The sequence below is a fragment of the Lutjanus erythropterus genome, chromosome 11 (genome assembly GCF_056507025.1).
Source record: "Lutjanus erythropterus isolate fLutEry1 chromosome 11, fLutEry1.hap2, whole genome shotgun sequence".
Lineage (NCBI taxonomy): Eukaryota > Metazoa > Chordata > Actinopteri > Lutjaniformes > Lutjanidae > Lutjanus > Lutjanus erythropterus.
This window is the reverse complement of record NC_139327.1, coordinates 30,957,057-30,975,858: the sequence shown is the minus strand read 5'-3', so window position 1 is coordinate 30,975,858 and position 18,802 is coordinate 30,957,057. Positions and strand designations below refer to the sequence as shown.

General features: G+C 39.0%; 1 protein-coding gene across 3 annotated transcripts in view; it reads left to right on the top strand.

The window, feature by feature from the left end:
• fnip1 (folliculin interacting protein 1) overlaps positions 1–2,141 on the top strand; it is a 56,906-nt gene extending 54,765 nt beyond the window's left edge. For all 3 annotated transcript variants that reach the window (XM_084729945.1, XM_084729942.1, XM_084729944.1), the window contains one exon: positions 75–2,141. In XM_084729945.1, the coding sequence (XP_084586071.1) occupies positions 75–153 (79 nt within the window). In that variant the 3' untranslated portion in view covers positions 154–2,141. The remainder of the gene's footprint in view (positions 1–74) is intronic.
• Positions 2,142–18,802: the final 16,661 nt, after the last annotated feature.

Sequence of the window (18,802 nt, the reverse complement as noted above, 5' to 3'; positions counted from 1 at the left end):
GTTTTTTTCCTGTCATTTTAATCAGGGCACTTCGATCTTACCATGTGCTGATCTTTGCTGTGGTATCTTTGCAGAATCGAGTCCAGCGACCTCCCCCTGTTAGCCGCAGTGGCCAGCACTCACTCCCCGTACGTGGCCCAGATCCTGCTATGAGACTGTAACGGCCCTGAGCAAGTGAGCTGCCTGCCTGAGGAAACCAGTCAGACCAGACCGCTGGCTGGTGCCGCTCTGGCCCCAAAATCCCGGCCGTCCAAGCTCCGCAGCTGATTCCCCCACCCCAACATGGTTTCCTGACCTGCGTGCCTGGGCTGAGTGGGATCTTTGCTCTGAGCCTGAGCAGTGCACGTCTGTACGGACCACAGCCACAGCCAGCCTCCGCCCCCCCAACCCCTCCATCCATCACTACCACTGCTGCTGAATCTGCTGCAACGCTGATGTTGCACCACAGGGGGGAACTAGAGACCACAGTCCCACAGATGGAGCGAGGCTCTGCGGATGACTGAAGCATCCCTGAAAATGACCTTCTCCTGTTGTTTGAATGTTTCTTTTAAAATATTTTTTATTTTTGGACACAAAAGCCAAAGACTTTATTAATTTTTCCAGTTGAGAATGAAACTTTTAAGATATCTCCAGTATAATAACAATGGATTTTTCTTTCTTCTACTGCTTTTTTTTTTCTGTACAATCTTAAAGTGCTCGTACGAAGTGACGGACTACAAGTCTAAAGGAAACAGATGGACATTTTTAAACATTACTTTGAGGTAAATATCATTGAGAACAGTATCAATCTCATGCCAATTATGTTATTTCGTGTATCGTCATGTTTTTGTTTACAAGCCAAATTTCCCTGAGATATCTCAATGACAACTTTTATTTTTTTGTTAAATTGCAATGCACACCTGACTTAAAAGCCTGTTTTCTGGCCATGTGAGGGTAATCAACGCTCTCCGTGATGATTTTTGGTTCAACAGACTGGTTTTGAAATGGCTAAACGAGGCTTTGACATTCTTATCATAGGTACAGCACTACCTCAGATCTTCATATGGGCAGTACAGTGTCCCCATAGAAAACCCTGAGGTCTACTTTTTAAGCTATTTTAATCAGAGGAATGTCAGCGTCAACTGTGTGCAGACTCTATGCTGTGTTCTTTGAATAAAAGGGAAGGCTGTTAAATTCCTAAGGATGATCGTTACATAGGAAAAATGGAGGAAAAAAACATATTTTTGCTTCAGAATGTGATTTAAGGAGGAGAAAGGGTCCCTTTCTACTGTGGAAAAGCTAAAACACGCATCATCTACGTCTATTTTAAAACCAAAATGCTGAAATATTTTCACACTTTTATAGCTTCCCCACCTTTATACGATGTTTACGGCTTTGATGTTTGCTGCAGAGGGAGGAGTAGAGGAACACAGTAGGCCTTATAGTGGATTAAAATGTGTAACACTATTTTCAAGCATGTTTCTATGACGGTTAAACACAAAATACAAAACTATAGTAGCACAGATTTTTCTTTTCTTTCTGATTTTCCATGACATTGACAGATAAATGATTTTGGATGTTTTGCCATATAACCAGGGTGCGATTTGCTGCGCGTAAAAAAAAAAAAAAAAAAAAAGGGAGCCCGGGTTGTTTTCACAGCTTCTGTTTTTGGATTTTCTCCTCTGGGCATAAAGTGTAACCTGCAGCGGGGCCAACGGGAATTTATGTCATTGTTCGCACTGTTGCCTCTTGTTGTCATCCGTTGACAGCACTGGAAATTAATCTTTATTTTCTTCGTCTGATTGCAGATAAAATAGGGTGATTTAAAAACACCCCCACAGACTGCATTATTTATTAAAAGCAGTCATAAGCAAAGAGAAAGTCCTGAGTTTTTAATATATACGCACATCCGTACAGTCCTGTGTGGAAACAAATATCCATCAGTGTGATGGAGGAAAAAAGTTTAAGTTGTTACAATTAAAAACCATCGTAACTCTGAAACAATAATTCAGTCTCTCAAAATAATGAGTTTGAGAAGGTTTCTCAGTATTTTGAGATACTAACTCCCGAGTTTTAGATTTTAAGTCATTGTTTTGGGAAAGTGTCTCGTTATTTTGAGATAATAACTTACTATAATGACTCACAGGAACTTTTCCCTGTCTGATTGGTGGGAATGGACTTGTATAGTACTTTACAGTTGTACTGTGCATTTAGTCCAGCAGATTTTCCATGATGACCAGGCAACTGCAGGCAGAGAGCCAGCGTTTTAATTAAGCCAGCAGCCAGCTCAATAAAAACTCACCTAAAAAGTTCATGTTAAATAACTTTCCCAGATTTCTGAAAATCTAATTTAAATGAATTAAATTATTTTTAAAGTTTGTAACGTGTCTCAGGCTTTAGGTTCACAGTATGGTTGGCTTTTATTGCTTTTTATAGAAACAGCAGGAGTAACTGACCGCGTCACCCTGAGAAGAGTGTTCGTTCCTTTGTATAAACTCAAATCGCACCCTGTTTATGACCCAAGTCTTAATGGAGAGCATGAATGCATCACAGGCTTCTGGAGAGCTCATTTTGCTGGTAAAATTGATATAATATACATACATGCTTGTTACTGTATTGAAGATGCTCTGCTGTATCAGCCTACATTTTGTACAACCCAGCCATTATGTTTAAAAGGTATGAATTTATATCTCTGCTTTTCCCTCTTTGTATATAAATAAATTATTTAGTTGCCCATGGTATGTGTAACGGTTCATGTAAACTGTACATACTCAGTTTATTTCCATGTATTTGTACAGAATGTCTTTTAAGAATTGTCTCCTCAGATTATTTTTTTCCCAATTTTATGGGAATGTTGTGCAATAAAGATGCCGATGTTAAGAATTTATGTGTCTCTGGGAATGTTTTCTGTCGCAGAATCAAAGGGGAAATAATCCTGAATGTGTGAAGATAAAATCGTCCTCCCGAGACTGAAAACCAGACGTCCAAGAGCTATAATTCACATCCAGGAATTGATGAGTCGAGAAGGGAGAAAAAAAAAGCCTTGGTAGCTCTGTCCTGACGGTGTGTAAACACAGCGGTGTTACCGGAGAGACTATACAGTAGATACGACCACGTATTCATAATATCTCACATTAACAGCTGTGGCTTTTTTCTCTTTTCCCCACAAACACTAAATAAATAGCCCCAAATAAAAGTAATAATACCTCTGTGAAAATACTCCACTACAAGATAAAGTCCTGCATTCAAAACCTCACTTCAAGTAAAAGTTACTATTATCAGCAATCTTTTCTTTTGCAGTAAAATGGTCCCTGTCAGTGTTTTACAAGTATATCTGATCCTTTTGGATTAATATTACTGCTGCATTAATGAGTTGCATTTTGCTGCTCTAGATGTTTAAGATGAACACACTTACCTCACACAGTTAACCAAATAGTTCATTTTCTTCATTAAATACCAATTATACATTTAAAAATGCAAAAAAATCATTTCATCGTTTTTATATATATATATATATATAATTCAGTTTAATTTTACTGTAAATGACTCTACATTTTTGTTCGAGTATCGAATGTCTGCATTTTTGGCAGCTTGCTACCTAAAAGCAAATGAGTCATCATTACTGCATAGAATGTACAATAGAAATAAACTAGAGACAGAGCTGCTGCTGTAAAAGCTTTACTTTATTTAGCAGCATGAAATTGCTGCTATTGTTCAACATTAAATCCAACATACATGGAGTCTGGTTCCCAAATGTGAAGCTGGCAGACGAGCCTTTAAATACAAAGCTCGTTCTGACTGGAACAATATCCCCACTAACAAGAATAATTAACTCATTACGCCTCTTTAAGAACTCATTATTACTCTTATTGAACACATCAAGCTGCTAATGCTTTAATGGTAATGTCCTCCTGCCCCTCTTATAATAATGGATTTTCCTTATTGGTCTTCCCTGTATTATCTTCATTATTATTATTATTATTATTATTATTATTATTATTATTATTATTATTATCACTCTTGCTCTGTGGTATCTACTCCCTACTTATTTTTGTGTGCTCTTGTGTTTGTGTATTTTAGGTGTTGTGGGTTTATAAGAATGATGTATGAGTGGGTCTGTAAATAAGAGCTTTATGTCTGTATGTTGTATATGATTGTGTCTATTGTATCGTATTATATTCTGTGTTGGACCCCCTCAAAAACAAGATGGATCATCTCAAGGGGCTATTCACTAATTAACTTTTTCTAATCTCTGATCAAAATACAGTAAAAAGGATAAAAATGTCCTGGTAAAACTAGTCATGTCCCTTGTCCAACTATTTCTCTCCCTTGTCCACACATTATTTATTATATTTGTTTCTTTTACTGTACTCTCTATATACTGTAAAATGTGACTAGCCACTCTCAGCCACGGGGCTGCAGCTCCACTGGTGGGACTCAGAGCGCCATCCAGAGGACCTCAGAGGCAGAGGTACGGCCAAATGGTCGGATTAAAATTAAATATTTTGAAGGGTAATTTACAAAACTAGGTACGTTTTTATCTACATGTGCTCAGAAATTAATTTAAAAAATGTCCAATTAAAATGCAGAATTTCAAAGACCAGTTTCTTTGCTCATTTATTTTGAAAGGTGGTCTGATGTTTTTTTTAAACAAGCAGAAGTGGGCCTACAGCATTGCATCATATTCTATAAGATTATCTGGCACTCAAAGCATCACTCTCCTGTGAGAACCATGTATCTAAAAAGTCAGAAAAACAGTCCTGTTCTTGCTTTATAACAGTGTGCAGTATTTTAGATAATCCAAGAAGGTTTTTAAAAAGTTTATGGAGTAGAATAATTTTATGGACCCACAGAGGAACAGTTGAATACTTGATTCTGATTGGTCAATTACAGCATTCTGAAGTCTGTGTGGAGAAATAAAATAATTTTTAAATAAAGATAATAATTTACAAATTAATAATTAATGTGTTGTGTCAAATTATTATTAGTTTTTTAAGTAAGTACCCATGTGGGCAAGAGGGATAATGTACAGTGAGACCCTGACACAATCCGGTTGGGGTTTATTTTGCAGTAATGACCTGCTCACTTTACATTATCCCTTAATTATTACATGGCTTTTTTAAATGCTTGATTCTGATTGGTTGATTACAACATTCTAAGGTCTGTTATTTCCTTATAACAGTCCGTTGCTATGTATAACAGACCGTTGCTATGAAGAGGAGGCTGATGCAATGGACGCAGTTTTAATCATAGTCTCTGGAGGAGCGATAAGATGATTTTTAAATCCATAAAATCATTTTTAAATTAATATTTTGTGTCAAATTATTGAAGTAACCATGTTAGAAATTAAATTCAAATTCCAAATCACCGTGATTTTCACTAGACAGAAAGGTATGAAAATTTGTAATCTGAAAAGTAACTAGTAACCAAAGCTGTTAGACAAATATAGTGGAGTATTAAGTACAGTAGCCCCTGAGATGTAGGGGAGTAAAAGTATAAAGTTGCAAAAAATGCAAATACATGTAGGCTGCAGTACCTTGCATTTGTATTTAAGTACAAAACTTGAGTAAATGTACTTAGTTACATTCAACCATTGGTCCCAAGATTGTGAAATTGTCACATGTGAAGTGGTTTTTATATTTGTGGGTAATCATTTTTCTTTCCACCCAAAATGTACACACTTTTCAAGTATAGAATACTTTATTCTAAGTAAGTTTATTTATTATAATTTCTTCATTACAATAAAACTGCCTGATTTTATTAAAACAGACTGTAAAGTAGCTATAGTATAAATCAGTGCAAACTCTGTACAAAAATAGTTATTTTATTTGGATCGGTGGTGGTTTGACTTCTCGTGTCCAACATCTGGATCGCACATTTTCACCCACCTTTGAATTTACCACCCCGAAAACCGGCTGTGAATCCGCCCCGCCCTGCTCGCGGCACAGGAGGCAAAACGAATCGAGCACACACACCGCAGTTATGCAATAGAGGAAGGAGTGTCCCGGCTGTGAGCAAACACACTGTCAGGCAGCAGACATGAATGTGTCTCCTGTCAGTGAGAACAGCGCTATAATCCCACTTTATCCACGTGAAGAGCTATTTTTAGAGGTGATCAGAAAAAACTCAATATAGATCAAACTAAGGGAGGTGTATTTAAGCGTGTACTTTTAAAGCAAAAAAAGAAATCATTAAACCATAAGACGTGAATGTCTTGAGTGAGTTGTTGCTTTTAAATGCACATCAATATTCTCATTATTCCGCATGTTGAGCAGCGGTCTTCTATGGCAGCAGTCTGACTTCCAAAGTGTCAGAAGTCAGAGGGAGGATCTGCTGCATTCAATGCGCTCTTCCAAAGCTCGTACAATCGAGTTCAAAAACTAGGCTAGGCTGTAAAACTTGAAAAAATAGCATATTTAATGCCTTAGAAATGACAAATTGAATTCATAAGCAATAAAATGCACTCTTGCACATTTCATTACATGCTAAACCATTGCTGATGCACACAGCCTGACTGGTAGGACCAATAGCTTATGGTGGCTAATACGGTCACTAACTTTATGACTCCTCTATAGCGTACTTGTGCTACTCTTACTGTACTTTTTTAGCAACCCAGTACTAGTTATGTCTTGTGATTTTTTTTTTTTTTTTTTTTTTGGATTGCACTAGGTAACAGAAAATAAATTTTCCTGATATGTTACTCTATGTTGCTACTTATATAACATGTTGATTTGTTCTATCTTTCATGGGGGGAAATTCCAGCACAGCAGCAGCATTTTTTTTGTAAACCATGAAATTAGTCATAAGTGCTTGAACTTAAATAGCTGAACACATAAGGAAAACCCAGCACTGCGAGCCACATTTTTTCCTCCAGGAAAAATACTGACCCTAGTCAATCTCACTCCTCATGCCTAAACCTAACCGACCCAAACCAAGGAAGACAATGAGTGCGAGCCAATCAGAACCCTGATTGTCTGAAAAATGTCCCGTTGAGCCAGTAGCCCATTTATGCAAAAGCCTGAAAAAGATTTAGAAAAATTAACAGATATGGATATATCTGTTTAGCCCTTTTTTTTCTTAAATATTTATCTTTTGGTGATTTACCATATTAACTCTTTAAAATACACAGAAAAAACTCAAGTATAAATTAATAAAATCTCTGTTGCAATTTTGAAAATTCTTAGGCTATTCTAGTTTTGTCACGGCAAATATTTCATAATAAACATAAAACACCTGGATGGAAACATAAATCCAAACTCGCACAATATTTAGTTACAATTTGTGTGATTTATTCGTCTCTACAGCCGTTAATTGTCGTACGTCCGACAGCACTTGAACGCAGCAGTTTCTCCGGGCAGACAGATGTCGTCAACTCTCGGCTCTCAGTTCTGGAAGAGGAGGGATCAAAATCTGAACTCCTGCTGGATCTGACGGACGATAGCAGCTACCGAGGAGGATATTTCCCTTAATCAAACATGTACAGAAGTCACCACAACGAGTCCCAGAGGTTGAACTTTCTGTCACACTTTGGTAACAGTATCTACTCTTCTTCGGACGCGCAGTAGCTCGTTAAAAGTGAAGTTTCTCCCCCCTGGAAGAGGAGCAGAAGGAGCTCCTGGCTGTCCGTTTGTGGAGTAAACTCCATCCATGCTCGGCTCGGCTCGGCTCGGCGGGGACAAGATCCACGGGGATGTGAGTTTGTTCAGCTAAGGAGACTAGAAAGCGAGGTTAATTACCTGAAGAGGAGGTAAAAGTCCTGCTGTGAAGTTATGAAAATGACCGGAGCCATGGAAACTTCTTTCAAACTGGCTTTGAAGAAACCGCCCTCACTGCGGACCGCAGAGGTAAACAAAACGAAAGTTCTTTAATTAGCATCGAACTGCTAATGTTAGCTAAAATCTAACTGTTGCTTCTTTTCTGTTAGAAAATACACTCATATGTTAGGTGGAGGTTGACTGAAATTAGTTAGCAATAAGTCATTCGTTGACTAATTATCGAGCTGTTAGCTAATTGTGAATTTTCAATTCAAACTCATGCTAATTAGTTTACACTGTTCATGAGTTAACTGTAATGAAGCTAATTAGCTAGGCTCGTTAGGAAACTAACTTTATGCTTTGCTTGGACAGTTGGTTGTTTGTGTAATGCAGAAATTTAACACGGAAAGCCTGGAGTGAGGTAAAAGCATTCAGGACAATATGTCTCTGAGGCTTCAGTGATACCCAAACTGGGGTGCAGGGACCGTACTGGGTCCTTGGAAGGGTGTCAGGGGTCCACATCAAAATGTGTTGCGACTTTCAGGGTAGTTTTATCATCCTGACATGGTTAAAGGGGCAGTTCACCCCAAAATCAAAAACGTGTATTTTTCCTCTTACTTGTAGTGCTAGAAGTCCGTCAAGATTGTTTTACCTTGAATTCATGTGGTGTCGGGGTAATCAGAAAAATGGGCCCTGGACTGGAGAAAGTCACACCAAGCCTGTTAAACTCAGGAAGTCTGGGAAATTTTTCTTACATGACTTGCTGAGTTGTCTCAGTTTACGTCATATATGGAGAAACATGGCCAACAAAACCAAATTATTTTTTATTAGAGGCTGATATTTCTTTGGGAACCCATGGGACAGGAGTCAGTTTCACTATTTATTGGTTGCAGCCTCCTGACCATTGCATGACGTGTTGATTGACAGGAGTCATTCTTCTAAGATTGAGATGGTACAGGAATTTTTTTTCAGTCTCTCTCGGGACAGGGACAGGTCAGGAATCATTTTGGTGGGAGTGAGACCAGGCAAGAGTGAAAATCCACTCCTGATGTCACTCTACTTTTTATTAATTTACGTATTGCATTTCACATCTTTTATTGACATATAATTTGTAATATGGTATTAGTTTGTAATAATTATCCACACAGTGACCGGGATTAGTCATAAAAGTTATTCAGTTACTCAAGGTAATCCACAGATAATCCACAGACCTTGTTATGAGCAGTGTCATGTAGAAACTGTTTTGTTTCTAAAGAAATACCTCTGCCAACCATATTACCACACAGAAGAAAGCGTGCATCTACTCATGGACGAGAGGCTCGTGACAACACAGGATGCTAACATTAATGGCGTCTTCAACCGAGCTGCGAACTGTCACCCTTGAGTAGATGCACACTTCCTTCTGTGCAGTGATACGATTGGCGGGTGTAGTTTGGTAGAAAGAAAATAGTTCCTACATGAAACTGCTCACAAAAGGGTCTGTGGATTATCTTGAGTAACCAGGTCGCTCCACAAGCTGAGTGCCGTCTAGTTCCATTATTTTCAGGAGAGTGCAGATATCTCCAAAACTCTGCATGCAACTCACACAGAAAAAAATCTATATGGATAAGCAGCACTACACATAAGAAGAAAAGTATGTATTTTTGATTTAGGGTGAGCTGTCCCTTTAAGTCAAGAGAGAGACTTCTGTGTAAGAAGCGGTTCAGGCCAAGAACTGCTTGGTTTTGGTCCCTGACATGGTTATGTTTGGGAAAACCCTCTTTCACTGCAGTGCATTCTGGGCTTGAAAACTGTAGTGGCACGAACACGACATCACAGCGTCCCATCAGAGGGCTTATGTCTAAGCTCAGGAGATAGTTTGTGTAAACTTTAGCTTGAATGAGGCCAGTTAAATTTAATCACTGCTGCTTTCTCACCCCACCTCCTCCTCCTCCTCCTCCTCCTCCTCCTCCTCCTCCTCTGCCTCCTCCCTTCATGAAGCTGTGGAAACACAGCTGGCTTGTCATTGCTTTAGCTACGCTCACTGCCCAAAAATAGCTCACACTGTCGTACTCCCTTCCATGTTCGGCTGCTGGTAATAGTTTTGAAGTGCAAGCACTTTTCAAAGCACTGTCAGAGTACAAAATGTTTAAAAACCCAGCTAGCCTTCAGCTTTGCATGATGCTTTTGAAAAGGTCTCTTTTCATTGCTCTGATCCTCTGTTTGTTTGTGGGTGCATGGTCGGTAGAAAGCCTCTTTCACACCTCCATAGAGGGCTTTTGTGCCCGCTTGAACAAACCATAACAGCCGTGTTTAGTCCACAAATATATGACACAGTCGTAGCAGTGAAGTGGATCTGTGATTTAGGAATGAACCACATGATAGGTAGTACTTTGATAAAGTGACTAAATTTATCCCTATCCTCCCAAAGGCAATGGAAGAGTATTTTTTTCCCTGTCACACTGTTTGCAGGGATGCTGAACGCTCTCCGTTCCTTCTTCAAAATTTGAAACCAGCATTAATTTAGCTGAGGTGAAAATAAATGAGGTGACATTTTTCCATGCAGTTATTCATGTTTAGGTGTGGTTTGGGTGCAGATAAAACGTCTCTTTTCATGACAAGTACTGCAGATTAAATCAGTGGTTGTACACTCATGTGATTGTACCACATTGTACAGAAATACAAACCCAGTGCATTTGTGTTAGCAGATGGATGTACAGTAAGTTTGTCATATCTCAAATATGCATTATCGCCTCTCTCACAAGCTGCTTTCATTGTGGGGAGTAGTTCTTTCCTTCTTTGCCGGGCAGCTTCAAGAAAGTCCTCATTAATGAAGATGCCAGAGACCTTCAGGTTTTCAGTTTTATCCAAGACAGCAAGTTTTGTCCTTCATCCGCAGAAATCTGACCACAATGGGTCGAGGCTTTCCTGATGATGACATTGGCATCTCAGCCGGATGAGCCCAGTCCAAGTCTATTTTCAGATGATCCAGTTGTAGTTTCTCACTGAATAGTTTTCTGACTTTTTCTTCAGATTCAGACACCTTTTCTCTCCCAGACTCTTCAATGCCATCTACAACAGTATTATGGCGTCTTGACCAGCCTTCCTTATATTCTGTGTTGTCTGAAGTTGAGATCAAGGTTTTGCAAATTGTGTCCAAATCAGTCCAGGTATCACTACAATTCTTAGTCCAAGTTTTACATGAGACTTTAAAATCATCAAATTCCTTCTGAGTCATTTCTAATCTTTAAGGAAGATGGGCATTAGTCATAAGTCATAAACAGTAGTAATGTAGCTCTCACCAAACATGAGATAGCTGACCATCACACATCCAGACAAAAATCATTAGATCACACCCCGAAGCAACCATGACACAGAGCATTGCTCATCATTAAATCAAAACTGACTCATCATTTTGTCTCCATGTGAGAAGAAGATAATGACAACATGCAAATTCTCTCAAAAGCTTAAAAAAATGTGCTTCAACAAACACACGAGGGCTGCAGACCTGTCCGGTGCTCTCAAGGGTGTGATACTCTTGTCACAAGAAAAATTAGGAACACAAACATTTCGACACACACTGTGTCTTTATCAGAGTCAAACACACAGGAGACTCACATCCTCTCAAAATCACCTCCCATAATCAGGCATTCACAGGCTGGAACTACAGGGAGAGTCTGTGTGGAATTGTTTTTGTCGCCTCAGTCTGTGTTCTTCAGTGTTTTTTGGATCAATCTTTAAATTTTTTTCCTGTGACAAGTTCTTTTAGTATTTGCTTTCTTTATTAATAATCATCCTAAACTCAGATGTGTTAGCTGTTAGCTTGTGATTGAGCATGGATGTACTTGCAGACCTCTTCTTCCTCTTGTGTTTTATCTGGGCCTACACTCCTGTGTTGGTTGCGTTGTGTTTTATCAGACCGCTGTGGTTTTGAATAAATCTGGACTTGTTCACCAGTACAGAAGTGTGGTATTCAGATACAGATAAGTGATTTCATTTATGCTGTAGCATAGCATAAGAATATTTCTCTCTATAATCTTCATCTCTATACACAGATGTATATGAATACAGAAACTGTAGACAAGGGACAGCATCTTGATATTGGAAGATTTCTGGTTTTACATAAGCTGTGTCGGGAGCAAAAGAGGTGGAATGCATTGGCCAAAATGTTGCCTGGACCCAAAACAGAGCGGTTTAATTTTCTTTAATTTTTAATGAATTCTAAAACAAAACAAGACAAAACAAAACAAAATAAAAGCTATTTTTTTTTAATGCAATGTTCACTTTCTCCTGCAATCATAGCAAAAAATGCCTAAAACAATTTTGGGCTGTGACAATTTAAAAAATGTCTGTGAAATCTTAGAGCGTTTGAATAATGACTGTCACATGAAAGAAATCTTTACCCAGATATACCCTGAGAAGATTGGCTGTTGTCCTTGGAGGCTAAATCATTGTCAGATGATAGCCAATGATTGATACAGTCTGTAGTTATGCAAGAGCCTTCAGTCATTTTTCAAACAAAATGCCAAACATTTGCTAGATCCAGTTTCTCCCATGTGAGGATTTGTTGTTGTTCTTCGTCACATTGGTATGATAGTCTACTGAATGTCTTTAAGTTTTGGACTGTTGCTCGATAAACAATTTGAATAAGTCACGTTGCATGCTAGGGAATTATAATGGACATGTTGAAACTATTTTCTGTCATTTTGTAGCTAAAAGTATTATTTGATTAATCAACATGATATTCTGGGAGGTCAGACATATGTAGTTATGATTTTTGGCACAATCAGGTGTATTGTTTTCACAGTCGTTCTTCAGTGAAAGTCTTCCAGGTTGAGACGGTCAGCTAAATTTCTAGCATGTGAAAGTTGTGGACGTGCTGTAGGTGCGTCTGTCTCCTGAGCAGATGTTTGGCTCGGTGGGTAGTCTCTCCCACCGCAGGTTTTATGCCTCGTCAACCTTTCCCACTTTCTTAGGTTTTCCGTCCAGCTCTTCCCTCCCTGCCCACCTTTCTCGGTGCCATGCAGACAGACAACAAATCATGCTGGGTGATTTATGGTGGTTTCGGCTGCGCCCAGCACAGATCGGACATTTATGGGAATTCCAGCCATCACAAAGCCACAGACTCCCCAGGGAAGGTGCGAGTGAAGGAGAGGAAGAGAAACACAGACTTAAGTGGTGACTTCTTGCTTTCTAAGCAAGCAGTGGAGCCGCTATGAACAAAGCAAAGGAGGAGATGCAGACCAGTGTGTGGTCGATGCTGTATTCTTGGAGTGTATGCAAAGAAACATGTTTCAAAGAGAGGCTGTGTGCGTTTCAGCAGAGGTTACTAAAGAGGGTGGTTTGCTCAGTGCTGACGCAGCTCCACAAATTAAAGTAAAGGATAGTACTGGTATATATATTTTTTTTAAGTTTGTGCCAGATTGCCCGTCTTCTTTAACCAATTCCTGGTGCCATCTGCACACAGTCGGCACAGAGATGTCAGGATTTGATGTTTTCCTCTTGTAGAGGCCTTTGGCTCCCACTTATTCCTGCACAGAACAGCTGTCACACACCTGGAAATTTCCCAGCAAGGTGATTCATTATTGTTAAAGGGATAGTTTGCATTATTTAATGTTGTGTTGTATGAGATACTTTGTGATAGTCAATGTATTATCTACAGTAGATGTCAGCATAGAGGCTGAGCAAAGTACTGGTGTGGAAAGGGTCAACAACAAATAAACAACAATATTTCTATTATAGACAAGACTTAGAATATTTTCATTGCTTTGCCTTGCTGTCAAAAAGCCTTTCCTGATGGGAAACTGCCATTATGTAAGCCAAGTATTGCTCTCTCCACACAAACTAGGCTCCATGGATAAAACAAGTCATTTTACCTCACAGATCACAGGAGTTGCTGGTCTACCGCTGCCTTGATCTCTTAGTTAGTTCATGTTATTATGACTTTGAACTAACCCTTTAAAACACCAAAGTCATGCAGAAATGCAAACACACCAACAGATCATCACAGCAGTAGACAAGCAACTCTCATGTTCTCTGAGGTAAAATCACTGATTTCACCAATGGAGTTTGGTTAGTTTGGAGAGAGCAATATTTGATGCATATAACAGTGATTTCCCATGGGGAAAAAAGTCATCTGATGGGAAGGTAAAGGAGTATTTTATCATCATTTCACTATGTGTGTGGTGTTCACTGACTTGCACATTCATGTGTGCATCATATTAGAGTCAAACGGTCAGTCATTCACACCTGCATGAGGAATTGACAGGCTCTGCCAGGAAGCAATCTCTGAAGCTGGTGCCACATGAACTTGGCAGATATTTTCTATGTTCCTCTTTTCAAAAAACATGAGAGGCCAGGCAGTAACATGCCTACTGTGAGGTTAGCGTGTGAAATCTGAAGCCTTTTGGTTGGAGGTGTTTCATGTTGACTGCTTAAAGAAGTGGATGTAGGTCACAGAGGAATGTGGGAAATTACAATAAGTGGACCTATGTATGGGTTTAATGTTTTCACAGGCGTCACTATGTTTGTTTGTATACAGACAGTAGCTTAGTAAATGTGAGTGAAACGGCATGTGTGTTTCAAGTAACTCAGGAAACGTATGCATGTGATTTTAGATATGGATTCATAATTCAGGTATGCATCAAAACGTATCTTAAGCACTACAGCTCAGTCTGCTTGTCTCCTGCTTCCTGTCTTTTTCTTGTCGACGTTACTTCAGGTGTCTCCAGTGTTGCCCTGGGCATCATTTTGTTGTTGGTACAGAACACCTCAAATATCCTCCCACTGTAATTTGCTTCACGCATACACACAACAGGAGGGTCTGCCTAGTACAGAGGTAGGCGTAAATGAAGACACACTGTACCGCCTGACACCAGTGATTATAGAACAGGTATGTTCAGCTGTGGTGTCTGATTGGTCACAGATTCATTCCAGTAAATTAGAATCAAATGCTGCTAGCTGTAGCCGCTGGCTATGTGATAAACAAGGATGACATCTTTACAATATTTAGTTCAGACTAGTGTTGTTAAAATTAAATTGAGTTAAATTGGGTTTATATTGATTGGAGGACAAAACCCATTACAGTTAGGCTGAGACAAGCTAAATGTAAGCTTTCCAGAGTGTTGTGTGCAGAAATCAAGCTCAGAGGGAAGGGAGTAAATGAGTTGGGGACCTAATCAGGACCAGTTGTGATATTAAGTGCAAAATAAGTTTTCCAAAAGGTTAAAACTTTGAGCAAAGTAATAACAGCTTAACATAGGCCATGGCAGTATTATATTCATTTGGAGTTTATCTAAATTAACGCTTCCAGAATTATTTCAGTAATTCTTGAGAATGCCATTTACACATCAGAGTCCCAATTTGACTTTTTGTTATCATGCAGTTCAGTGTGATGGGCATCAACTAGACAATTTACCAAGTGAATTGTAACTTTAAACCGCTGGATCCAAACTTGGGGAAAAAATATCATTACAGGACTCAACAGTAACTTTTAAAGTTCCGGTGTGTAAGATTTATAAGGAGCTATTGTCAGAATGTGGCAGAAAAGTATGTTTTCATTAGTGTATGATAATAAAATGAGAATAATTGTGTGTTTGTTACCGCTATGCTGAACTGGCATGTTTCTATATCAGCCTGATATGTACAAACCAAACATTGGTTCTAGATCTGGTCTTTTGTGTTTTTCTGAGTTTTGTGGCCACATTAGTTCTCTTACATGCTTGGAAGGGGACGGTGAGGCAAGGTGGCAATCTGAAAGGTTACCATTTTTAGTCACCTTATATTTTGAGAAATTAACACATGATGCAGTGTACATCTGCTCAATAATGAAAATGTGACATAAAAGAAAGTTTAAAAGCTTTGTTATGGTTCTGATGGGCTACCTTGAAATAGTGAACTTGAGGTGTCTTTTATGGAGGTGTATATTGTGCATGCTTCGCAATGTCATTTTCCATCCAGCTCAAAGGGATACTTTACAAATTTCCTTTTTTGTTTTTTTGTTCAGGTTCGTCTGGTTCTTTAGTCAAGTGAATAAATTTGCACATTCATTAGTGTCAACAGTTAGTCGAACTTTTCACCCTACAGTCAAACTTTGCTTTGCCAATATTTCTTAAAGATTTGCCTTTTCGCATGCGAGTAAATGCACCAAGACAAGTGCAGCATGGTCTGGTTCTAGTTCTGACTGTTAACAACTAAAATTAAACACCACTAATGCAACAAATATCAAAATGTGTTTATTTTGGGGTACAAAAAATGCATTGTAGAATTAAAAGAATGGCAGACAGAAAAAGTTTGGGAACCACTGACCTCAACAGACATTGTGTTATATTGAAATAAAGTTATCATTGCATGTATTATTGTATTTTTCTATGCTGCTCCACTTATGTAGTTAAATTCCTGTAATGAATCCATGTCAAACTTATTTGTGCACACAGCATTATAGAGATATATTATTGCAGTGTATAGGCATTAGTAAGTGTTGCAGAATAGTGTAAATACAAAGAAATGGTTAGCCATAATGACAGTAAAGACATCTGCCCCTCCTGGGGCTAATAGGTGGTAAACAGCTGGTTTGTTTGACGTGGAAATACCCCATTCAGAGAAGTGTTTTCTTAAAATGTGAGCAAACATGCATGTTCACACACAGCCGAGGTGAAAACCAGTTAGACACCAGCGTCGTTTTGACTGAGGCCTGAGGGCTCATCTTCGAAGTTTGGTGGAGGTTGAGGGAGACGCATCAATCTAACGAATTATGCAAAACAAATGAATTGTGTCTCTCTGCCTGTGGCTTCTGGGAAGTGGTTGTATTTGAAAGAAAAGATTAGTAGAAGTTATTTACCAGCGACTTCAACATCGTTGGCCCAAGTTTCTGTCATCTGCATGCTGTCCTCTAGAATCTCTATGACATTGTGAAGTATCCAATGATTTGTTTCATCTTTTTCTGCTCATGTGTACCTTGTCACTAGTTAGATCAAGAATGACTGTACCAGGATTAGAAAAATGTACTTCACCTTTGTTGTGACATGTTTAAAGAATTGTGTCATGCTACGACTTTGTTGCTTTGCGTGGATTTTACCCTGAAGGCAAGCTTGTTGAATAACCTAGAAGTCGTATTTCAGAAGAGAAATTAACCTTCCAAACCCTAAAGTGGCATTTTAAAAAAGCACACAAGACATGTATTGTTGGCTTGTAGTGCGAGAAATTTTTTATAAAATGATGTGTATCTAGAGCTGGGTTTTAGTAAGAAGTTCTGCTTTAGGCAAACTGATTTCTCAGTTTGGTTGTTTTGTGTCAGTTTCTCACACTGTTGGTTGAGTTGTGCAGCTGTTGATATGAAACTGATCTGGTGACGCTTCCTGTTACAGTGGCATTACTTTTAGCCACATGACAGCTGATAATTGACTTGCTAGACAAACATATAATCAGAGTAGTAGAAGACAATGAAAGGAAGATGCTGGGAGTGGGATATTAAAAAAGCAAGAGCATATACGTATGTGCAAAAAGGAGAAAAGGGCTGCAGCAAAGAGAACCTAAGAGTAAGAAAGAGCGAAGGAGAGATGCTCACATAGTTAAGACAGATATAGTAAGGTAGACTATTGCCTGAGATATGGCAGAGAGGAAGACACACAAGGGAAAGTAAGAGGGAAAGATACAAGCAGGTAATCAAAAAAGATGGCGGAGAGATAGGTGGGAGGGAAGATATGGATGTTTAAATTGAGAAAGCTGGAGAGTCAGCAGAGATCGAGAACGATATAGCTGCACATAATCAAAAGCTGGGCTGAGAGAACGAGATGAGAGCAGCAGAGATAGTGGGCTTACCGAGAAAACTTCAAATGAAACTCGAGAGCTGGTAGAGGCAATAGAAAGTGAGACTGAGAGGTTTTACTTATTTCATGAAGTGAAAGAGTGGATTTCAGAGAAGCTACAAAAAACGAAGTTCTTTTTTTTTTTTTCAGTTTACACCTTGATGGCTATGAGTCGGTCATGAGTCAGCAACAGCAGGATGAGGTTTGTTTGTGGGTGTAAATACTTCAGAAACTGTGTCAGAGTGACATGAATACAAGTGTCAATCATTGATCGATACAGACAAACTGAAAATAGCTCTTCCTTTAAAACAAACAAAACAAAACAGAAGGGCTGAACTTGTGTAGCTGCAGGACGTCCAGTTGGAGTATGAATTCATTAGTTTTTCGATTTATGAGACATCAAAACTCAACAAAGAGATTTTAAATTAGAACCAGACAGTTATATTGTTTGACCTATATTATTGGCCTGACATTGGCTATATGTTACAGTGTGTTATTGGCAATATATTCACCCTTACCCCTTTATTCTCTTTGTGGCATTTTAAATTGGATGTGAACCTGCTTCAAAGCCCCTGAAAGCTTCAGATCTCGAGTATTTCTCCATAAAAAAACTCAGATGACTGCCAAATCAGTAGTGTGTTGGTGTGTTGTGATCAGATTTGATAGACATCAACCAAACAACTCACCAACTGTCACCAGATTCTGATTCAAATACTCTGGTTGGTGCAATAAAGTATTCAGCATCACTTTTTTTCTAATTGAAACAACCTCAAATGAGCGAAGTAAGCGTAGACAAAAAATGTCGACATAACTAAAACTTGTGTGTTTGTATACAACCCCATTACGGATACAGCAATTGAGGAAATATGTTTTCAGGGCTTTTAAGTTGTTTGAAAGTTCACGACCAAGGCAACAGGCTTGAGTTACTTTAAAATTTAGCTGCCATTTCTATCTGCCAGCATCTGTAGGTGTGTTTGTGGTCATGTTTGCTGCCTGTGTCACCACAATTTTCTCAGTTAACTTTCAGTAAATCCAGCATGACGTAAATGCAGTACAACCTCACACACACCTAGAGTACACACACACACACGCACACACACACACACATGCCAGTAATAACATCAACAAACCTGGATGTGCCAACAAACTGCAGGGTTGAGAGAGAGTCCGAAATTAAAAGGATACAGAGCAGTCAGTGTGTGAAACAGACAGAGGGGGCAGCCGGTGGAAGACAGCAAGTTTGTGTGTGTGTGTGTGTGTGTGTGTTTGTGTTTAAATGGGTGA